This window comes from Nipponia nippon, unplaced genomic scaffold, assembly GCF_047370975.1.
Source record: "Nipponia nippon isolate SJK-2023a ecotype South Korea unplaced genomic scaffold, ASM4737097v1 scaffold_5, whole genome shotgun sequence".
NCBI classification, from domain to species: domain Eukaryota; kingdom Metazoa; phylum Chordata; class Aves; order Pelecaniformes; family Threskiornithidae; genus Nipponia; species Nipponia nippon.
Genome location: NW_028262369.1, coordinates 82044987 through 82070195, shown reverse-complemented (window position 1 = coordinate 82070195; position 25209 = coordinate 82044987). Strand labels below are relative to the sequence as shown.

Genomic DNA, 25209 nt, shown 5'->3' with positions numbered 1-25209 from the left:
TTTTACAGTCAACACTTTTGTGACCGTCCTGTTCTACCCTTGGCCCTCTCAGATTCATAAAGGTTTTTCTGTTCTGTCTTCTCATGCTCCAGAGGAGGTTTCACCTATGCTTCCTATAACTGTGTTTAACCCATTCTTCCATTTTAAACCATACTTAGTTAAAATAACAAAGCTGCATTATGAAAGCATGTTTTTGTTGAACAGATGTTCTTCCTCCCACACCTATTTCATTACAGGCCCGTCTCTCCTACCCTCCTCATCCTGATAACAGTGTTTTTATAGCCAGCTCCCTTTGCTGATTTTAGCCAAGTTTCTAGGACACAATGTTTTAATTTAAACATAGTTCCAGTTCTACGATTCTATTTTGCATGTATTTGAACTTGCTCCTCTATAACCCTGAAAGATGCTAATCTATTTCAAAACATTTTCCCAACCTTTATTTGTCCAAGAGCTTTCCCACTATGTCCACTTTTCTCTGTGCAGGTAGCCAAAGACCACAGTTGCCCCATGACTCTGCCCCACTTTTTGGCAGACTACAGCATATTATTATGCATAAGCTGCATCCTCTAACAACATGGCATTATTGGACAAGTGCTTGCTATGTGTTGAGGAACTCCAGGAAGAACTTGAACTCCATAAAAACCTTTCCAAGGAACAATACAACTCCACAGCATCAGCATGGAATATTAGAGTTGGGGCTGTACCCTATACAACAAAATTGAGTCTCTTTAATAAACAAGGTTTTCACGACTCCCTTATGCACCTACTTATCTGTCGCATTTTTCAGTGTGATGGAGAGTGCAACTCATCTCACTTAACTGACTTTCAGACATTTAGATTATCTATTTCTGAGCAATTCATCTAGACACTCTTTGTAACCACAAAGACAGCTGACAGCAAAGATACATCAGTCTCTGGAGGTGTGTGCTTCTTTACCTATTTCAGACGGAAAGACTAGATAACTACTTTGCCAAGCAAGCATTGCAAGTTGAAGTCCGCGAGGTGGATTACATTTTGAGACCCCTCTTTAGTTTCCACTTTCTGACAATCACCAGTTCTGTGCAAATTTCTTGTCCCTAATTAATCACACTTTTCTGGTAAGTGTTTTCCTCCACACCGCAGAAATCATTCTTACAATTCCGTGCAGCAACTTTTTATTTCTACCTGGTTGAAGCTCATCATATAAGGGTGCAACTGAAGCTTCAAGCAATGGCCCACCAGAGACAGAGCATGACTAGCAATGACATGCTTGACGGCTCGTTCATTGAGAACAGGATAATGCAAGTGAAAATAAAAATGAGCAAACTAAAAAGCACTAATAGGAGGTTCTGTTGCAGTTTTTTTACTGGCTCTAATTGAATAGAAACCCCTTTATGTTAATTTGAACTCCTGGTTTCTCCACACTTTTTACTCTTAATTATGTCCAAGCCATAGCAGCACTATAAAACTAATCAGAGAGGGTGGATCAGAGCACAGTCAGCATTCAGAGAAAATCATTCCATGATCTCCTTGCCCCTAAAGGGATTTTCCATCTCATAAAACACAGATTGCTAAATACATGAAATAGAAAAGTAAATGTTACAGCCCATACGTATAACAAAGTTTTAACTAAATAATCTCGGCAATCAATCCCAATGCAAAGGGTCTGCAAAAGCCAAGCTGGGGAAGTCAAAACCCTGCGTTAGATTAGGGTTGGTGAAGGGAGTGGTTTCCTGTGCTCTGAAGCAGCTTTCCATCCCTACCGCAGCACAGACTGCCTCAAACTGGAGTAATCTTTCGGGGATGAGGCATGTATGTAGTTTTACTAAACAAGCCACATTCTTGTCTGCCTGCCGAGAGCTGCTTTCCTCCTCCTCGGTGTCAGAGTCTGCCTGCGGAGTTCACCAGCGGGATAAAGGTGGCTTCAGCCACCACACCAACAATGTAATTTGCAAAAATTCCCACTTGGGATTCTCAGTAAAATGGTTACAGAAAGCTGCCTGGAATGTCAGGAATGTATTCTTTCCTCCTTTATTGTCTTCCTTTCTATTTTACTCTGCTGCTCTGAATTTCCTTTCCTCATTTTTAAGTGTTTATGGAATATACATTTTGTCTCTTAGAAACAGTGCTGACAAAGCAGGAAAACTGATGAGGAACTTGGTGTGACAACAAAATGACGCTACGTAGCTTCTCTGTATTTTGCTTTGCACAATATTTCTAGAAGTAGCATTCTTCATTGACCTCCTTCCATCTTCCTGAAGAACCTCAAAGCCTACTTTGACTTCAGAGTCACAGCTCCCCAGTAAAGTGCCTGGCATTAAGGCACTGCTGCAGAATCTATTTTTTTCCTAATCAAATCTTTTTTTGAAAATTACTTTGAAAAAAATCACCAACAGATGGCAAAATTAGTCCATTTTTTGCCTCTCTCAAAAAAAAATGTCCACGGACAATCAGCCAAATTCTGTTCTGATACACATACAACACATACTTGCCTCCTGACTTCAACTGGGATTATGTGGGATGTAAATTTGCGCATAGCTGGCTTAAGGCATCTTAGCTGCTTGTCTATCTGCTAAGAGAGAACACTACTAGATTCCTAGAAAAGGTTTACAGTAGAAAAGTGATATACTGTGTTCCAAGTGAGCAAGTATTACAGTCATCCAACAAGACACAGTTTAATTTTAATAAGCCTGCCTCTGAATGAGAAGCCAGATGCAACAATCAGCGTAACAGGCTTCCACTATGTAAGCAGTAACCCATTCATACATCTTGTTAGAAATATATGCAACATACCAGAAACTCCTGCTGGTGTCTTTATGAATTTTCCATTAAAATGAGCAATCACTGCTTCACATTTTTCTGTTGACTCCATTCTAAGAAAATAAAGAATAATTTACATAAATTAAACACTCATCCAGATTCCCATGTTTGTGATTTTTTTAAGCATATGTCTTGCTTTTTCTTGCTTCACTTTTGCTCACACATTGGAAAGCAAGCCACAATAGAAAGGATGTTTTCTAAGAATACACAACTTCCGAAAGGTAAAACTAAACGCAGTTAACATTTTATGCACTCTGAGGCCAAAGTCAGTGCCAAGCTGCAAATACAATACCCTTATTTAGTTAGAAATTAGGCAGAACATGACTTGGACAGCTATAGTACAAAGTACCTATGCTGTCTTGAAGGAAGCAAAAAGATTGATCCACAATCATTTGTAACTGAATCCTTAGTGTCCGCAGCACATATAACAAATGTTAATGCCACTTTTGACAGAGGATTCTGAAGTGTCTGTACAGTTTAAGAGTAATAAACTCAAATATAAACACGCCTGACCGCATGACCCAAACTGCCTTTGCAGCTTTTAGCTTACATGTATCATCCCAACTAAATGATGTACCTGTCTCTTATTTAATTGTCTCCAAGTTACCTTGAAAGCAGAAACCAGTAAGAGAATAGCTGTGACAGCTACTGAGAATTTATCCAGCATCCTGAACAGGTTTGTGCACTTATGTTGTCAAAACTAGACTTAATAGACTGGGTGGACTACTGGTAAGCTACTGCTAGTCTGGGAGTGGCTCCATAGGTTGCAGCTACATCCTTACATTGCAATGTAGATATGTCGGTCCTAACTGCCAGCTTGGACTAAGCTGCAATGGATGACTGAGACATGCAAGTATAACAAAATTTATTTTAAAAGAAGAATATATTTTGCAGCTGTCTGCAAGATGATATTTGGATAATGTTGAACAGAGATTTTGGTTTTATTTGTTCATTAAGTTCTGTAATTCAGATCCACAAATTAGGCCAATGGCCTCAGCAGCAAAGAAGCAGCACTAAAAATTACTGCATCTTGGCACCTTTTTAATTCTGATAGCCTTTCTGCACAGGCTGACGAAATATAGTCATAGACAACAAGCAAAATCGTCAAAATGCCAGACTGAACAAGAAGTTTTCTTCATGGTTTCAAAAATACCTTCTAGAACATTTTCAGAAGTTCCGGATTGTTGGATCTGCATCAAAGAAATCTAAATTTTTTTGTCTCACATGAAAAACAATATAATTTAGTTTCAGACTCAAGTCTGGACTTGATAAAATATATCACCCCTTATTAACCTAATAAAATGTTCCCAAAGGCAAGAAATTAAAATCTTTATTTAATGTCTACATGTTTCTTGGACAATTTTAACTTTAACTAGTATTTATCCAAAAATGTTCCAATACCTACCTTGCAGAAGGGGAAAAATTCTGATTAGATATGACAGCATCAGCTTATTCTATAAATTATGTATAATATATGTGAATAAAAAAATAAGTATATAAAAATAACTTCACTTTTATATATCCACATAAAACATATAATGTATAATACAGAACCTATTGAGAAAATACTTTAAAACTAATCTCTTTTAATGTCTTCAATACAAGCAAGGTTTGGGATACACACAAGTCTCTTGGACTTTTACATACAATTCTAAAACTCTTCTAGCTATATTAGAATAAAAGCATTCCTAAAGTACCACTCAAGGTAGAGTAGGTAAGCAAGTTTAGGGAGAAAAGACTGAATAAATTCATAATGCCTGCTGAACTTTAGCTTGGGTGTTACTGGATTCTGCCCTTCATAGTACCAAAAAGTGAAAGCTGCATTTAAGCAAGTACCAGTATTTTTCAAAATTAGTAAATATAACTTTTGGATATATATTGCTTTGTACGTCATCCAGAAGTACATACACAGATTCTGTGTATACCTGTATGCAGTTCACACTCAAATACTTATGCATATGCTTATATGAAAAACATGCAAATGTATGAATGAAATTAAAATGCCCAGTTAGATTTACACCGACCATATTACAAATACTTATTGATTTATTTAAAGGGGACAGGAAGAAATTTTGGTAGAAATGAAAGTTGCTGGTTTTGCACTCTTAAATAAAGGAGTATCATCCCATTGTTTCTGATTTTGTTCTTTTGTTGTATCTTCTTGAAACTGGACAGTCTGCCAAGCAAATAAACGGGGCGGGGGGTGTGTGTGTGTGTGCATGTGTTTAAAAAAAAAAAAAAAAAAAAAAAAAAGCACCGTGCTGTGAACCACCTATAGCCAACTCACAGGGAAACCAATCCCTAAAAATTTTGGCTTCATCAGGAGATATAATTTGTTCAGTTCTTTTCTGTGCACCAATTTTAGATTCTGCTATTTATTCATATACAGAGCTACTGTAATATTGGCTGAACATCTGAATTAGTGGAATTTGACTGTTGACAGAGATTTATTTTACAACATATTTTGAGAATCCCAATTTTTTCCTCAAAGCATGCTCCTATTTTTGATAATAGAAATCTCCAATCTAAAACCTCCAAATTTTGATTGCCATCTAGGTTTAAAGCAGGACTTAATGCGAAAGAGAAAAATATTAGAAAGGCACAGAAAAGGCTTTGATGAAGAGACCCCAGAACAAATAACTGAATTAACTAGAGAAAAAGTAGATTCACACGGACAAAATATTTGGGAGGTATCTACTAATTTATGGAAAATATTTGTTCTTGTTGATTTGGGAGAGGTATTTGACCAAGCTGTCCAATATTTTAAGGTGAGATTTACTGTAAGTGAATAAAAATATTTTCTTTTCCAGATGACAACATGTTAATGAGCCAGAAAATTCAAAGGGCTGATGTTCAAAGGGCAGTGATGAGTCAATTTTCTCAGAGGAACTAATGAAGAAAAAGAAAGAAGAAAAAAAAAAAAAAAGAGGAGGGAGAAAGAGGGGTTCTTCCTTATGGTCTCCTGTCTCAAATTCAAGCCTCAAAAGCCAGAAATGTCACAGAAGTTTCTGTGACTCTTGCTTACTGGTTCAGGGATGGAGGAGAAAGGAGAAGTACAGAGAAAAGGAGGAAGCGGTGGAGAGTGAACTCTTATGCTAGATAGTTGCCCAATAAGAGCAGTAGATTCAGACTTAGCCATCTAAGTGAGATGATACACAGTCATATTTGCTTTACCAAAGGAAGAATTAACGAAACCCTGCTGGTATCTCCATCTAGATCTCCCTTTTCTTTAAAAGCTTGATCATTTTCAATAATATCTGCCTTTTCCTCTTATTCCTGCCTTTTTAATTAAAAAAAAAGGAAAAGAGCTGCCAGCATGGCTAACGCCACTGAAGTACCTTGCAAAGCCAACACCACGGCTTGTCCCACTCGAGTCCCGCAGTATCCTTGTAGAGATAACCTGCCCAAATGGTTTAAGCATGTTCTCAAGCTCCTGCTCATCCATTGAGAGCGGCAAATTGGAAATGTATAAGTTAGTCGGATCTTGTTCTTGTTGCTGAAAGAGAATGAAAAACAATTGTTGTTGCCACTGGAAAGACATTTAGAATATAAAATATAACAACAATTACATATAACTACTGGTACAGATTTTTACTTCTCAGGCCCTTTCTAAAGGCTTCTCTTCCCTAGTATTAGTGACCTCCACCTTCTGTACTGTATACAGCATTCCTGAGAAAAGCTCCCCTCCTCCTGTTACTGCTGACAACGACATTTTTAAGTGGAGATAAAGGTGAATAATTGACCAGTTTATAGTCCATATTACAACTTCATGTTTCAGATTTTCCCGAAAGAAAAAAAAAGGCAAAAACAAGATAAAGAAAAGAAATTAACAGACAAGGAAACACAAGACTGGTGGAAAGAGCTAAAAAAAGCCAGCTGTAAATTAAAAAGAGAAAGATTGGAATGACAATTTGAAGATAATGTGGGGAAAAAAGGAGACAATGCATTTAGGAGTATGTACATTGCCAAAATATTACAAGAATAGGCTGATACACACAGAAGCGAGTGGGCCACTGTCGTCTTCTCCCACACATGAACGTTTTTGAGTTTCCATCAAACTTTTGCATTATGCATGCAGACAATACGAAAGTCTTCCAAAAACTTTCTCTAGAAATGGACAAAATGACAGAGGAGGGCAACCAGGAGATGAGCAATTAGGGAGGAGACAAATGTAGTCATGTCTTTGCCACCCCTGACCTTAGGCTATCTACTTTGTGTGATCTATGTATGTACCATGAAATTCCGTCCCAATCAAAGAAACATTTTTTGTTGAAATTGATAATTTCCAGTGTTTGTCTACAGATTCTCCAGCTGTGGTTAGGGAGAATCTCTTGCATCCCTCTCATACTGCTAATTGCTGGCCATGCTCCGTAATGAAATACATTCTTAATCTACACAGTTCTGTATGACTTGGCCCTCACAGTTGTGCAAAACCTCAATGTCGTCATTGTGGCTCCCTGTACAGATCTAAGTTTCTGCAGGATGCATTATATTCAGTAGAACTTTTCTGGCGTTAGGAATGATATGATCTGAAAACAAACACAATTTTCTTGGCATAGTCCTCAGCATATTTTCATTCCATACAAGAGGGCTAACTGACTTACAGGGAAGTTTAAATCAAACCAGAAAACAAAAAACAAAACCACAACACTTTCCTACTGGAATTAAAGCATTTATTAAAGTGATTATACTTGTATGGGTGGTGATACTTTCTTATGCAGATTAGACATCAATTTGTCCTTAAGACGCCCTTATACTAATAACATCTCAGTACCTTTGGTAGCATATTGCATAATTTAACAATTTACTATTCTGGATATCACCTCTCAGTTGGGGTTGGTTTTTCCTAGGACAAAAAAAGAAAGGGATTGGTGGCTGGGGCGGCAGGTCGTGCCTTTTAAGCATAGAAATGAATTCTCATGTTCCAAAAACTAATGAAACTTAAAAACTGAGAAGCAAATTCTATGCTTACAGACCTTTACTATCTGTGTTTTCACCCCAAGTCTCACATTCATTTAGAAAGGGCTTTCAAGTTTTCTGTAAAGATTTTTGAGAAACTTCAGCATCAAAGGACCTCTAAAAGGAAAATATGTTCCAATTACATCCTCCTGATCTGCACGCTATGCCACTGATAGAATTGTAATTCCTAGCCACGCTGAAATCCCACATACCTTACAAAACACAAACTTTTCCAAGTGCCCAAGTGTTACCCTAGTCAGTCCCTTTACAGTCCATTACAAACGGCGTTGGACTACCATCTATGTTTTTCCTTGTGTTACCTAGCGGGAATATCTCCCCTCCCAAAATAACACTGAATCTGTACAGTACACATAGAAGTTTGTGATTTAAATTATCTTAGAATATCTGACTTCTCTTTCATATTAGAAAAATCAGCAGAAAGAGAAGACAAGTAAATGGATTCACTGAGAGGCCAGAGCTGACATTAATATTCATTGCTGGGCAGCATTCAACCATGAGGGAACAACGTACGTTACAGTAGTTACATCTTTGACATACAGTTCAAATTTCCTCAGGCAGGAATGTGAGATGAAGATAGCTTTCACGTTTTTGGAATGAGTTTGTTACTTAGATTGTACTAGCCAATTTTGTTTTGCACCTTGAGATATGTAGGCTTACTTCCTTCTTTAATGAACACTATTAGCAAAAGCTTTATAGGAGGTTTTAGCCATGAGCATCACAAAATTGCACTTGCAGCTATAGCATAATTTTCTGAAACTCCGAACAGTATTTAAAAGGAAAAATTTTGGATTTTTTACTTTTTATTATAAGCTGTAAAATATATTGCACACAAATATCCTAGAACTTCCCTAAATAACCTAAAACAGTATACAAGCTGGAAAATCAGACCCTTTGCATATTTTCATCTGATTTGCCAATGTTTTTATTCCATAGTTACAGAAAGCCTGAATTATATTATAAAAATGTTCTCATTAAAAAGCCTAACATTTGGAAAGATAAAAAAAGGCCCCATTTTGTTCACACTAATAAAAATGTAATTTACATGCAAAAAAGAAATGCTTACATTCAGAAACACCTAATAGAGAAAGAAATTCAGTCAACTGCAGAATGTCAGAGCAATCCGTTTTATTTGGGTAACTGGGGAGATTACATTCCCCTTCTCTTGGGCTCCTATTCCAGCCTAGGGAGCTACCACACTTTTGCATTATACAGGCAGTGTATTCAAGATGAGAGGTCATGAGCTTTCCTTGCCAAAAGGGACACGAAGACCTACTGCAATTCACTGTAAAACATGAAGATCTTCCCCCATACACACTGGGAAGCTCAATTCTTGTACCTACCCACCTAGCAGAGAAAATGTCATGCCATAAAATCATGTAACAACGTTGTTAGAGAAGGGAATGCTCAACTGTGAAAGAGTATTAGTGACTTTACCACTAACCCACATTGCAAATCCCTTAGGAATGGAGGGGGAAAAAAAAAGTGCATCTGAGGAAACGGTTCTAAGGAAATTGCTTTCTCTGAACAGAAAACATTTTGTGATGGAAAAATTTGACTTGCAGCCCATGAAACAATGCGTATTTTCTATTAGTAACTAGATTGGGTTTTGGTCAGGTGCGTGCTGAATGGGTGACTGGAAAGGACTTACTTCTGCTTCCCTGACCCTTTCTCTACGTCACTCGATTACAGCCTGAATACTCCCAGGGATTCAGTTATTTCTGCTTTTGATCCTGTGACAGGACATACTGACCACAGGGGAAGAAGGGGAGTTTGAAGATACTTTTACATATGTCCATAGCTAAAACTGATAAAGATGGCAGACATGGGAGAGGAAGAGCAAAAAAGTGGCCAACAGATAAGGACGTCACAACGAAATCCCAGAACACAAGTTGAAATTTCATCCATCTGTAATTGTCCCCGAACAAAATAGTTGAAATGCCAACAAACACATTCCACAGCGCACCAAGGTTGTATCTGCACTGCAGGTGCAAACCCACAGCTGCCCTGGGGAGCAGCAGCAGTTCAGCTGTAAGGAAAAATCATAGAATCACAGAATGTCTCGAGTTGGAAGGGACCCATAAGGATCATCCAGTCCAACTAGGTCAGGATAGATTAATTTAATCCACTTCTTCGCTTTGCAGGAAAAAAAAGACTGCCATTGGTTCTCAAGAGAGCACATTTACAATACTAAAATAATACTGTTGGGGTAGACCTAAAGCAAGACTCAACTCTTTCTCGAGTGTATTTAGAATTTTGTACAGTTTGGCAGCAGAAAAATTATACCTATTAATGTGCAAAAACACCTCCTCTCTTCCTGTTAATTACTTACGTCACCATGCAGCTTCTGTCATCTCCACAAGACTACTAAACCTTAAAACAGCTATCTGGGTATGTTTCAGGAGATCATAAGCAGCAAGTCATTTCCTTCCCCTTAGAACATGCTGGATTTCCAAGCTGACTTCCAAATGGCAACCACAACTAGGACTCCCCATCCATCTTTATCCTGTCTTACACAAAAGGCACCATACAAACAGATGTTTGCTTTTATACAAGGCTCTGGCGTGGAAAATGGTTAAACAGTTGAAAATTCAGGAAGTTAGGAGAGAGAGAGAGAGAAACTTTTTAACTCGTCCCTCTGTCTCTCTGGCAAACAGCAGTTTAATACATTAAGTTCTGTGACTTCCTTCCTTACCAAAACCCGTCTCACCATAGTTTACTTCACATGGTTATTACAGTTATGTTTGGGAAGAGAAAAATAATTCCTGTGCTATCTAAGTTTCTAATTTTTATTCTGGAATTCAGCAAAAAAGAACAACTCAGCTCAAACCTTGCCTATACGCTGTAATCATTCTAAGTGCTTTCAAAGGTAGGGTTTTTTCCTGTCCTTAAAATCCATGAAATCATATAAGCTGCTTTCGCCTTAGGAATCTTAAATCTCTTTAAATTCTTTGCACCATTTAATGGGAATGATCAAAACGAATTACTAAAGTCAGTGGAAAGCTTCCTACTTTAGGGTGGCAAGCTAACATTAAAATATAAACCACTGAACCTTGTTTGTTTGTTTGTTTTTTTAAATTCTACACGATTTAGGAAAACTGCTTAATCTGAGAGACTTCATATCTCATGCAGGGTCTCCTCAGTTAACAGAACCCTCAGCAGGTCCTGAAAGACACTAAAAGTGCTCAGTATTTGCAGATTATGGACAATGTCAGGGAATTTGTGGGCTACTGTAAGTATCCGTATTATCAAGGAAACTAGGAAGTCATTTTTAGCAATTCACGTCAGCAAGTTTCTGTCGGTCTTTTCTCACCAAACACCTTTAGCCGTGCCTCCAGAACTTCTCTAGCAGAACATTGTAACGCAAAGATGCAGAACAGTGCTCTTGCAGATTAATGCACTTCTTATTCCTAAAAAGCACTTAACAGTACTAACTTAATAAGCTGACTACAAGATAACAGTATTTCTCATAAAAGGAATAGGAATAATCAACTGCTAATGCTCATTTCTGTAGAAAAGTGGTGATCAGGAGTCCTACATAATGCAAAACGCTCTACCGTCATCTGAAAGAAATTAACAAAAACCTCCCTGTGCGTGTGGAACCGTTCCTAAATGGCAAGCAAGAAACTTGGCAAAATGATAAGACATCTGTTTTCTCTTGCTCTGTGTAAGGTCAGAGCGAACAGATAGCCATTCAGGAACATGTGACTAGGCACTGCTCACAGCATGGAAGATCCTCTGGCTGATAGGGAAGGGATTAAATGCTTGTCTGCCTTCGTATAGAAACTACTTCAAATTTACAGTTGGCCTGTGTCTCACTGAAATATGTCTGTTTTAGCCACAGTTTCAATACTGTCTGACCACAGACTGTTAACAAGGCAATTCAGTGGAAAAATCACTACCATAATCTTCACTTGTTCTCCAGAATTGCATAAACACTATATATGATTAATAAGCTAAACATTTTAATTCATTTTCACAGGCACATCTGTGTTACAAAGAGGAATAAGAACTGTATGAAAAGGAATTTTTAACGACAATAAGCATTGTGTTCAAGTTTGCACTCCGACCACCACTGCAATCATACGTTCCCTTTTTATTCCTTGGCATTCTTGCTGTCCCTTTGCTAGAAGGGCACCAAGGTGCTCCCTGGGAGTTCTGCATGTTGCTCATGGATGCCACCATTTTCAATAGAACGCTGAATAACCCCACCGTGGTTCAGAACAGGGCACTGGACCCTTGTGTGAACAAGCCGCAGCACTGCTTAGCAACTGAGATAAGACTTTTGTGGGTTGAAGCTGTGTACTCAAGGGAAGTGGTTGTTAACCGTCTTACTTAATGCAAATGCAGTTCCTGAAATGATGGTCATTTAGCCCCCAGGTAAGCAAAACTTGGCTTACCTTCAATTTATTTTATAATGACTTCTAAGAACTTTTGCAAATGAAAGGAGGATTATATTTACTTAGTCTATTACACTAGGATTTAATACTATTGCCTACAGAAAGTACTACAAACTAGGTAAAAAGAAAACTTTTCTTACAAGACAGCTGCTAAAAACTGCTGGGGAAATCTGCTTGAGTTAGCTCCTGTTTGCCTGTCATCTGTTCTTTGGCATTCAGAAGCCCAGATGCAGAACAAAAAAAAATTGCAATATGCCTACCTTCTCTAGTTAGATTAAGTGCACTAGCTACCATGGTAACCTAAACTTATTTTCTTACTTTACTCTGTAGGAATGAAAACTGATTTAATCCTCCAGAAGGCTGCTACAGTTAAGACAAGTACTAAAAGGAATACATTATTAAAAGTCATAAAAGTTAGCTGGTTCTCATTTTTGCTAACTCAAAACCATGTTCTTTATCAGCGACATAAAGGAAGACTGCCTTTAATACATTATGTTTAATAGCTGCGAAAAAGCATTGATTTCTATTACAGAGATGAGGACAAGTGGCTAAGCAGCCTTTCCCTCCCAAAAAACCCATACCTGCTGTGCAGTTCACACTTTATGTAGTGTGACAATTCATCTTTCCAAATATGCTTGGAAAAAAGTCGCCTAAAGTAAGTTTAGAATATTAAAAAATGCTCCTGCATTGAAATTAATTGGAAAGAAAGATAAAGCTACCAGCACATGGGGAGTGCTTCACAGTTCTGCCTTTGTAACCACTAGTAAAAAAATACAAAGATTACAAATTCATGTCATCTCTGGGTTCTGGGGGATCAACGTGAACTTCGACAATGGGCTAATATTTATCACAAACTAAAACCCACCCCCACGTAATGAGTTTCAGAGAGTTTGGTCTGTTGCTTTGAGGGCCAACAGACCACTCCAGAAAACAGAAATTGTATCTTAAAAATGGAGGAAGAGTCAGTATATGATGGTACAACATCCTTTGCATTGTTATCACAGGTATCCTTCTGACACAATTTGAATAAGAAACAATTCTGAAGATGGCCCTAATTTTTTACACAAGCCTAAAATATCTGAAAATGTTTAGTGATTTGTTAATGTGAGAGCTAATACAATATAAGCAGGAGCATACTTAATTGTGTCAGTGCAAGGGAAGATTTTAAGGAGGGGGAAATTATAACATTATGAATCTGAAGTCCTAAATCCTAAAAATGTGCGACTGTGGGGAAATGTTTGAATGGATAAACAATGAGTCTTCCCCCAAAAACGCACATTAGTACATGGAACAGCATTCCTTGGCTCAAATTAACAAGTTTCTTTGACCACAGAAATCTACCACGTCCATGGACGACTTTCATGGGTTCTATTATAAGTGGCATATGTTTACTAAAGGTAAGTTTGTGCTTCCATAGGAAAAACAAACAAACAAACAACCAGGAAAACACAAGCGCAAAAAGAATATCACTTATTTAAGTTATAAATGATCCTGACAATCTTATAGCAAAGTTGTACATATGGAAGAACTATAGATCTCATCAATAGAGAGAGAGAATAGAGGAGACATGAAGGAAGACAAGGTCTTCAACAACAAAGTCTGGAGCATCAGGCTCATTGAGTCTAAAGCAATTCTGTTGGACTCAGATGGTTAAATAATTTTAAAGGGAGGACACTACACCAATTTTAAGGACGGGGCTGAAATGCAATTGTGAGAACACTGGAATGTATGTTAATCCTTCTTGTGATGCTCAAAGTATGTTACAAGCTCTTTGCAAAAAGTGGTACCTCCATACGTAGAACAGTTTTAGTAGATACATTCCTTTCACTCCTGTGTAGTAGATATAGTAGATATATTCACTTTCACTCCTGGCTTAAGTTTGTTAGATAGAAAGATGAGAAGAACTGTGTTTTTTATTTACTGTTCTTATTCAGTAGCTCTTTTTACCTTTTGTATTTACACATTAGTTTACGTCCAGAAGAATAAGAATTAAATTCAACCTTCCACTTAAAAGTGGCAATTTTCCAATCATCTGAAACACAGTTGCTTCAGTAACTACGGTTGAACTTAGCTGAACACCATCTGATGAGACAGAATTTTGTTCGACACTGACTCAAATGCCTTATCTTAAGTTCAAGGTCAAAAAACCTATGAGGGTTTAGGTGACTCATATCTCCACAGCATTTAGACCTCACCATCTCTAAAACATCCCTTACAGATTCTCAGTTTTTTAAATCTCCATTCAAAATGCCAATATACAGTAGATTTTCTGTGTGCATCTATCTTCATATACAAAGTGATTTGCTATCTGCTCTGAACAGCATAGAAACCTAGAGTTATCTCACTGATTCTACCTGTGGGGTGGGGGGAAGAGAAGAGAGACATTTCTCAGAAAATGCACTCTGACAGCAACTGTAACAACTTTTCTAACAAAGAAAATGGGCAGAGTTTTTCAATACTACTACTAATCTTAGCTAAGAATGCACAGCTCTGCAAAATCAGAGCTTTTGAACTTACTGGTTTATTATCGAAACACTCCTCTAGGAGCAAAGACAATAAACTAATTACATTAAAGAAATTTTGAGAAATAAAAATGAATGAAAATAAAAATTAGGCACTCGGCCAGTTACTAACTAGCTTAGAAATAACAGTACTCTTGCACAACATGTATCTGCTCTTTCCGTACCTTATCTCTAGCATAAGAGATAAGCTGTTGGTTTTGTACTAGGTCCTGAAACACGCCAGCTACCACTACAGCAAACATCATCTCCTGATCCCTTTCCACAGCCACTTGTACACACTGAAAAAGACGACTGACAAGAGTGAATGCTGGCAATATTCAGTGTGAAGAGCGGAGAGGGGCGTTACCATTAGCCCATTACCTCCATTTTAAATTTCCGTCCAAAAGCTACTCCCATCCCCTGGCAATACAATATCATCTTACATAAACTCTTAGCACCATTATCTGACCAACAGGAATTGTTGGAGGCGTTTCCATTTCAGCAGTGACTGGAAGATACTGTTAACCAGCACAGAGCAAAACACTTCCCAAGCTGCTTCATCTTAGTCAAGCGTTCCCAGTTCAGATCTCAGAAAGAGCAGAATAACTGAAGACATAATGTTTCTTGAGCCACGGTCTGACACTGGGTTCCTTCGCTGACACTATCATCACAACGTCTCCCAAGACATGGCCACTTCTCCACAAACAGTGGATCCCCTGGAACAGATTTGTCAGGACGTGGCCTGAAGCCACATCTCGGGGCCCAGGCCCTCCCGGTCTGCTCAACAATAGCCGAAACATAGTGGACAAGACTATATTTTTCTGGAGTCAGGTCAACTTGGAAGCAGACCGCTGAGTACAGCATGATCTTACCCCATGGACAGGAAAAGCTCACAAAATCAAATATTTGAAGTTATCTCTACAAACAAACAACAAAGATTTTAATACATATAATCTGAACTACTTCTACTAAACTGGGATTTGTAGATGATCTTGCTGACGTGAGTAATTTTTAACTCACCAACATATAGCTACAGCAGGACACCACAAAAAGGAGTTTACGGCAGCCAGAGTCAGAACAAGGCTTCAGCAGTAACATTTTCCTTCCCCTTCAGCTGCTGCGGGTCAGGGACCACCACCATATCTGGGAGGAGGGCAAGAATACTGAGGAGCCGTGCTCCTGGCTGACACCCTGGGCACAGCGTAATAACAACACCTTCCCACAGACAAATCCTGCCAACAGGCATTTATTTCTCTTTGGAACTGAAGCAGTCGTAGTGGTCAGTGAGGAAGTCCATCGGCCAGACAGCTGAGAAACCATCCTCCAGATCTCTCTCTGGGACATTCAGGCTAAAGCCTGAACAGTATAACTGCAAGACAACCACTTCGTGGCACAGGTGGTAACAGGCAAAAGGATAAAATACTAAATACACAAACACAAGTAAACTTCTATATTGTCTTGCATGTGAAGAGTCTGATTTGCTAATCTTGCCAAAATAACTAAGTGACTGGCAATTCCCAGTTTGGAGACAGGATTTTTCGGACAAAAGGAGAGCAGCACTGCCCAGAAAAAAAAAAAAAAAATCTGATGTCTCAAAATAGACAAAAATCAAAGCACTCAAACTCTTAGTCACTTGTGAATGTTTGTTGTGGTATTATTCAATGGGTTGATTTTGGGGTTGTTTTTTTAATAATTCAAATACTTTTTCCATGCTGAGAAGCAGAACAAGTTTCACTGGAATGCAGACTTTATAGTTACAGATTTCCCACAGGTCACCAGGCTTGATACAATGTCAGAAAAATCAATCAAAACTGTCAGGTATTATGGTGCACATTTTTTCATTAATGCTAACAGAAAGAAATATTAGCAATATTGCAACTGTCAGAGGAAATGATTCAAAAATACACTATGGGAAAAATTAAGAAACTATTCATTAGATTACTAGATTATTAGAGTTTCTCCATCTACTCAAGATGACAATTAAATCAGACATGAAAATTCATTAGCAAAATGAATTTACATGACTTCACATTCTCTTTCCTCCTCTCCTACCTAGATATCATATCCATAAGATGGCAGACAGAGGCTTTGAAAAAAATCTGGTGTGTATTTTAAAGTGATTACCTAAAAACTAAAGATTAATTAAAAGGTCTTTATTAAGCATACATAAAACCTTATAAAAAGAAAAAAAAAACCAACAACCAAACAAGTGTTTTCCAGTAAGCATGTATGTTTGTCTCATGGCTGTAATGAAACATGCATTAAGTATGAAACATATGGTTTCCATTTTGTTGCCCTGGAATCCATCCAAAGACATTTTATGTTGTTAGCTTAACTGTTCCCCTCAGCTGAGAAGCTGTGGAAAATATCTCATCTGAAAAAAATCTGTACCTAATGGATAACTATAAAAGATTTGCTAGAACTGCAGCAGACTACTTTATTAAAAAAAGTCCCTCAGATTACTATTTAATTACTGGATTTTTTTTTTTTTTTAAATTAGAATATAATTTTCAATCTCAAAAAATTTGCTTTAAGAGCTATCGCAAATTATATGAACAGATTATGTTGGTAATATTTTCTTTATTTAATAAATTTGTAGTGGTGTTTATGGCACTCTATTGGAACCAGGCCATCCAACCTAAAAAAAGCGCATGACAAAATCATTACTAATGTATCATCTCCCTGATTTTATAGATTTGAGAAACTTATTTTATGCCGAAAGAGCACTGCTCTGAAGATCACTTTTGGCTAATAATTTGATTCAGAGGGAAGGATCAGTAAAAATGAGAGAAAAAGAAGATCGATCATATTTCTTTATTTTTAATAATGCTTGGGTTTGCCCTGATGCAGAAATAGGTTGTCAAAGAGTTGGCTAAGAATTTCAAGACATCTATCGTGAATGCCCAGACTTAAATTTTACTTACGTTAACAGAAAATATACTAGAAAGGCTGAAGACGAAGTGACAAGGTTAAATTTTGCCATGCTGTAGCTAAAAATTTATCCCCAAATTGCGAGGCTGCTAACCTCAGTAACAACAAGCAGGCAATGTATAAAACCTCTCATACCTTTGTGCTGAAAGTATTTCAGCTATTGGCTTGTTCTAGGAATTAACATGTTGTATTTAAACCATTAAGCCTCCCATAGCTCTTACAACTTACTGCTAATCTTTCTTCTGATGAAGCCAATGGAAAAATAGTACCATGAATAAATTGATAAATCCAACCAGATAAGTTTGGAGACTTTACCATATTATGTCTCTCTATTTCATTAGCCGAGATGATTTGGGATATGGCAATCAAAAGCCCCCATTTTGTTACCTTAATATATGATGTGGCTTGAGAACTGTGCTCTCTATAAAGGACCTGCAACTTGAAAATTCACATTGCTGATGCTCTGCTAACATACAAGCTTGTTCATCTTCAAAACCCATTGTAAGAATTAGCCGGTTATTTCAACTCACCTTTGCCATCTGTGCTTGGACTCCATTAGCCTTTAAAGCAGAAACCGCCTTCTGAGCAGCTGCCGGGCTGTCAAAGTCAACAAAACCGTAACCTGAAATACAAAACATATTTCATTAACGAGACAGCAACCAGCTTATAATCAAACAGTTCATATGCTACCAGCATGGTTAATTAATACAATTTTCTTGTTGGTGAAGAGGGCCAATTTGAACTCCAAAGTTCTTTATGTAGTCCCAAAAAACCAATCTACCAAAGTCCTTCAACCTTGAATGGGTGGGGACCTATCCTAGTGGAAAAAATCCATTTCCATGCCCACTCAATTATCAGGACCGTGTCCAAATTGCTAACAAGTAGTATGGTGGTTTGCTTTGTGTTATCTTCTAGGAACAAGTGTGACATCATCAGTTTATTTCATAGAGATCACCGAGTAAAGCATAATCTGTTGATTTTTCTAAACTAAATTCTTAGTCAAGTTTGAGTAAGTGAACAATAAGCCTCTAAGTTACACATCGTTTACTCAAAACTGGGAGAGGAATTTAGGTTAAAAGACACATATCTACCGCATCGTAACCCAATTTTTCGTGAATTAGTTACTTCATTGTATATACATAAAAGATAAAATTAAATTAAAATTAACAGTTAAATTTAAAAACTGAGTGAAAACTCAGCTTCAGTGAAACCAAGTGAGTTTTTTCCCCTTGTTGTTACTGAAACCAAAATGTAAAAAAACTGTCCTGAAAACATTTTCTATGCTATGTAATGCAATCTTTAAATGTTAAAGTGAACCCAAAGTTAATTGCAACAATTTCCATATATTTGCAGTAACTTCTTTTCTTATTCTGAACAACAATGTACAGCTAACGGCTTCCAGGACATCTAAACAGCAATATACCTTAGCCTTTACAGACACTGACCTTACAGGCTGGGATATTTAAGGCAACCTGGGAGGTGGATGCTCAAGTCTCACCAAAAGGCAGCCAGAGTTTGGAAGCTACTTCCTCTAGATGTTATTGCAAACTTCATTCTGCATTTTTCAACCCCCTTCCTTCCCACCAGTGAACAGCCTCAAATATTAAAGAAATCCCTCTCCAATGTCTAAGTTGGATTAAAAGAAAACAAACAAAAAACCCAACAATTAAACAAAGCTCTAGAGGAGTAAAAAATGGAATTATTTCTCCAGAAGGTAATAGTATTCTCTTACAGTATGTCTATACTGAAGACAAAAAGGCTGTGTGCAGATACAACTGAACCAGCTTTAAAGTCCTTAACTCAGGAAAAACGAGCAGCCTTGTACATCAGTGCAAGCTTATTTAACGTGCCAAGAAGCTGAAGAAAGCAGCATATTGTTCTGTGTAACATGTGGTGTTGTGGACTGTTAAATCTTGACATGAAACAGAGTGAATTAGCTCATATCAAGTTTTGTGCTGCCAAGGCAAAACTAGCTTTCCATACCCAAAACTAGCTTTCCATATCCATGACAGCCCAGGTTATCACCACCACCACACTGCAGTGCGCAATACAGATGAAGTTACATACTGATACCAAGCATGCCATCAAAGCCCGCTTTGCCATCTCCTGGATGATACATAAACTCAATTACTTGTTGCTCCAGTTAGTTTAAATCCCAGGGTGTGTTTTTTTGGCAAGAGCCAGAGATGCTGTCAATCTTTTGGTTAAATTCCAGTTAGATATCTGCATTCTGCCTACTTATGTTCCTACTGCAATTTCAATGACATGCAGTGAGCTTCCCTGCAGCCTTAACTTGCTGTATATTGTTACAACAGACTGTTAGTTACCGCTTTTCACCAGCGAGATTTAAAAATCTATATTGGAAAAGTCAGCTTAAATCTCTTAAAACATTAATGTGAGAATTTCTGTATCACTGACAGAGCTACTGATGTCTTCAGGAACTGGGGGAACGGACAGAATAAATCAGTTAAATGCTGTCACAGGTATTAATGAATTAAAATAATTGAAAAGGGTATCTGCTCTTTCCTAGTCACAATATATGCAGTTGATATGTGCCTACAAGCTGGAAAAAAAACTTCTAGAAATTTCTGTTTCTGAACTGTCAGCACCCCTTTAATTGCTTAAGATGGGGAGCTAAGAAGCTATGCCCCCTGCACTGCTTCCAAGTTCTGCACAAAAACTGTGTCTCAATTAATGATGAACTTTCCTCTCCTGCCACTGCCTATCAGTTTTATGCTCATTCAGGGGCTTTACGCTTATTAACATTGTTAAATCAGCTGACTTAATTCTTCACTTTGCTTAGGAATTATCCTCTTAATTGTAAAAAAGAAAGTCTGAAATCTGATATTTCAGTGTCTGCTACCACATCTTCTCCCACCATGCTCATTGCTGGGATATGATCTCACTGTAATTGCAATGAGTGACGAAAATCAGTGAACTGATGTATCCAGCTTATCTCAAGGACTGCTAAGATTTTTTTTTTCCAGCTGCGATTACTTTGGTGAAAATGAACCCTCTCTTTGCTCCCAATACATTCAACTGCATATAACAAAACACAATTAGAGGACTGGAACATGTAATTAAGTGCTGCTTTAAACTACTCTAATCAATGGAGCTGATTTCCACAATATATATTTTTTTCAGATGCTTAGTACAGTTGAATGGTCTTCTGTAAGCTTCCCTAGTTTCGCCAGGCAAAAGGGAAAAAGCTGCTTTTAACTCCATTTTTGTTTTTAAAATAGAGGCAAACTGCCAGCCAGCACTGTGCATGTCAGCTTCACTCCGGCTTGGCTGCACCACTGACACAGGCTGTCTGCCAGCTCCACTGGAAACAAATGTATTGAATACACTGACCATGGGCAAGAATAAGACTAGTTTAGGAATAAGAATGAAAAAAAAAAGTTCAAAGCACTTAAAACTCAACATTAGTGTATTTTATAGAATCAATTAGGACTTTCAGGTGAATGTAATATAAAGGCAAACATACATACCTTTGCATTTGTTTGTTGTCTTATCCAAAATAGCCTTCGTGGATACAATTTTCCCATACCTAAAATGTATTATACATATGTAAGGAAAGTGAGAAAAAAACCCATCCTATTACAACAGATACCCAATTCACATTATTTTATACCCTATTACCCTTTACTTTTAACAAAATGGAATAATATATAGACTATATAATTATATAATGAAAATTCCTATGTAGATAGAACTGGCAAAAAAGATCAACAATTTCAAGCACGATCTTGTTCTATTCTCCCTATGTTCTCAGTGGCACAGCAGAATCACAAAACAAGCCAGAGAAAAAGTGCTTTACAGAAAAGAATACAACACAGTTAAAATCCTGGTACATATAAGAAACCACATTTTAGACATAAGCTTCAACTCTCTCAGCATATACCAGATAAAGCAGACACACTGCCTTGTCAGTGCTAGGCTTGCTAACTAACACGGTACAAGGGGGTGGGGGAAGTAGAAAGCTTAGCTATCCCTTACCCCCCCCCCCCCCCCCCCCAAAAAAAAAAAGTTAAAGACTCTGTTCTGGAAGGCGACAAGCGCAAGTCAGATTTATGAAAGCTGAGCAGCAAAGGTGGTAAAGAATCTTCTGTATTTTTAAAATGAAAAATTGAAATGTAAACAATTTCAACTAAAACCAAAACATCTCTCAGGAAAATTTCTATTTTCTTTTTTTGAAAGAAAAACACACGTATTGCCTGTTCCTCAGCTTCTCAATAACTGGGCAGTCCAGGTGCCAATCTGCTATGCAGTCCAAAGGTGAGCACCTGGACACCTAAGAGCAATTAAGCTTGGGAAACAGGCAGACAGCAATCCCAGCTAGTGGAATGGCTGCTGTTTCTGAAGTGCTCTGCAAAATTTATCAGTATTAGGTTTTTTGATCAAATTTAGAGTAGACTTTGTCGCTGCTGGTGAAAACTTGCAGTTCTCCTTGGAAGTCAAATCCCAATTTCAATTTTAAAAAGGCAGCTCCCTTGGCCTGCATCAGCAGCAGAATCAGAAACGGAGCACAGGTTTCCCAAGTTCCTTACCACAGCCTCCTCTGTTTGCCTGTGAATTACATTTGATACAGTGCTGTCAGTATACAAGAAACGATGCAACATGAGTTGGTTTTCACATGAGAATATAATGTAACTTATTACACTAACAGGTATACCTAAGCACTGTGTGCTAAGAGGTTCTTTATCATTGTACAAGAACCCAAAACAAACTGAAAATTATGAGAAATGTTACCAGCATAAGAAAGTGGAATTTGGGGAAGAATGAAGTGTTGCCAGTTCACCTGCTAAATACAACTTCAACAGAGCGAGTACCATTTCAAAAAGATATTATTTCAAAAGACAACTAACTCAATTTCTGCAGTGACTGTATTAGTCTTAAAAGTTCTTCAAAATACATAAGAAGCCTAATAAATAAAGTTAAACTTAGTTAGAGTACTCAAATAACTGCTTATTTGCAAAATGATAGTTATTCAAGGATGAAGCCTATTTACAAAGTACCTTCCCCCTAAAGAACATTTAAATACATGTTTCAGTGTAGTTATCACTCTCTGTGACCAGTTTCAAGCACCTGTTTATGTTTATTTCAAGCACCTGTTCTGTTTATTCAATAAGTTATCGTATGGCTTCAAACAGTTGCAAGGGGGGAAACCTGGGACATTAGCCACTAGGTGTTGGCTTCCTTATTGCATCTGAAATTGTGAGCATCTACACCGATATAAAATAGAACTATCCATCTATAGCCTAGAAATGTACAAGTATCAATGAAAATCAGTGCATACCTAAATATAATATGCTAGAAGTTGTAATAAAGCAATAGAAATTGTGCCTAATAGTTGGAGCAGGTACCTCCTTATTAGTGCCACTTATTTTCCAAATATGTCATTCCATTTAGAAAGCTCTATACCTCATAAGTCAAAACTTCTGAAACTTCCCCCAGAATTTTTCAGACTGCAGAGTAAACGTACATGTTATAAATGAGAGAGGCAAACCGTTCAAGGACAGTGCTCTTCAAGATCCACTAAACTCTTGTGTCCCAAGTCGCTTGCACCCAGCATTATATTTGATGGCCAGCATTCTCCATACCCTATCAGCCTCCCTAAGCTTCTTAAAGCCAAGAGCTACGTAACCTTTTGTGGGAAAAAATCCCTGAAGTATGATCTTGTCCCTGCTACTGTTTCAGTTCTTGAAAGTATAGGAAGCAGTGGCAGTGAAAAACTACAGCAGTGGGTATCTACATAAACAAACTGCAACCCTCAGCCAGCTTGGTCATGGAGGGGAGTCAGGGGCTGGCTATGGCCTGCGCTGGCCTGCAGATGCTGACACACACCACCCCATAAACACATGTCTGCATGTCTGTCTTTTACAACCACTTCATGGACCGTCTTCCAATGTGCAAGACCGATAGCGATTTAATTCACTGTCCTAGATAGCACGGCTCCTGCAAAGAACAAGCTGCCATGGAAGGCTGCCAAGAAGTTTCAGCAGTGTGAGTCTAGGAACGATCTGGAGAACCAGTATAACAATAGCAGCTACCACCAGGATTTCTCCTACGATTTTCCCTGTGAATACTCCTCCCAAGTGCTAGCTCTCCACTCACGCCATGAAGCACAGAAACGCAGTTTACCCCACCTCAGCCTGGGCAGAGGGATACATCCCCTCCTTGCTCCCACCATGTGGTCTGATATCAGGGGAAATTACTCCTTGCAGTTCCTCATAAATGCTTCCTTCAAATGATGACCATCATGAAAATCTACTTCCTTCCTCCTAAATCCTGCAGTCCTAATACTGCTGTTAACACAGACTCCTGCGTTCAACTGCTCATTTGTTAGGTGCAACTGCAACTGAGACCCACCAGAAATCAATGAGCTATAAAACACATAAAAGTCATGGTGCAAACTAATATATATTGCCTGCTTACAAAAAGGAATATAGCAAACAAGAGAAAACCAAAGATGTCTATGATATTAGGTGTTTCCTGAAGATCATCATTCCTCTCAAAGCTCACACGTATCTAGCACCCTGCTGAGGCTACTTGTCTGCTCCAAAGCCTTACTGCGTGCTTGATGAGACTTGCTACCTAAGGCAGAGCACATCTCATGGTTGGCAGAATCACTTCTACAGTGATTGGCGATTGCTCATTCCCTCTCCTCTGAAGCAATTTTTAAAAACATGCTTTTTTTTAAATTAAGTGCTAATCATGAGAAATAACAGCTAATCTGGCTGGTAACAAGCAACTAGGTATTCCTTATTAAGTAGGTTATTTTTCCCCCAAAAATAACATCAAATGAATGTTCAGCAGCAGTAGAGGGTTTTGGGGGGGGGTTTTGAGTGCTATTAACACATTCCCTCTTTAGTCTGAATTATCTTTGGAGATTGTAAGATCTTTTCAGCTTTGCATCACTTTTCTATACTTGTACCAATGTCAACTAATGTATTAAAGAAGAGAGGGCTTGGATAAGAAGCAGGTAAATAATAGCCAGGGTGCACTGGTTATAGGATTAAAAGGGGTATGTTCAGTAACAGTCTGTGTACCAGTGTACAGGTTATCGTTATAGTACAGAACACCAATACAAATGGATATTTGGATATGAGATAAAGAAGAAGCTTGTTCAAGAGCTAAGTTAGGAAGATAAGCAGTACTGCTACTAAATAGGATAATGCTTACCGCTGCCCATTACACACTCTTTGTGCAGAAATGAAAGGGTAACCCCACCTACTCAGCTGCCCTAAGAAGATCTACTGCCAGGCAACGTGAACGTCAAAACATAGCACTATACCTTTGTCTTACATACTTTTGAAGTGGAAGGCTTGAAGCAAAGCATCAACATACACTTTTTAAAAATCACATTGTTCAGCAACACAGTCAAACCCAGTACAAATAATCACACTGACAGATTTATTACAAATAGCTAGGAATACTTTTGACATTTAAAACACCTCTGAAGCCTAATTTTGGTGACCTCTGTGATGATGGAAGAAAAGGGTCCTTAGAAAACTAAGTACACGGATCAAACTGAACCAGTGTTTATTTTTTTCCCTTTGTACATCTGCTAGTGTAACGAACATACTTGCAAACATGAG

The 25209-nt window shown here is 38.0% G+C and overlaps 1 protein-coding gene across 6 annotated transcripts in view; it reads right to left on the bottom strand.

Moving 5' to 3' along the window:
* RBMS1 (RNA binding motif single stranded interacting protein 1) overlaps positions 1-25209 on the bottom strand; it is a 150208-nt gene that overhangs the window by 21360 nt on the left and 103639 nt on the right. For all 6 annotated transcript variants that reach the window (XM_087734029.1, XM_087734031.1, XM_087734030.1 and 3 more), the window contains exons 3-6: positions 21100-21158; positions 18139-18230; positions 6138-6295; positions 2773-2852 (exon numbers count right to left, since the gene is read on the bottom strand). In XM_087734029.1, coding sequence (XP_087590155.1) covers positions 2773-2852; positions 6138-6295; positions 18139-18230; positions 21100-21158 — 389 coding nt within the window. The remainder of the gene's footprint in view (positions 1-2772; positions 2853-6137; positions 6296-18138; positions 18231-21099; positions 21159-25209) is intronic.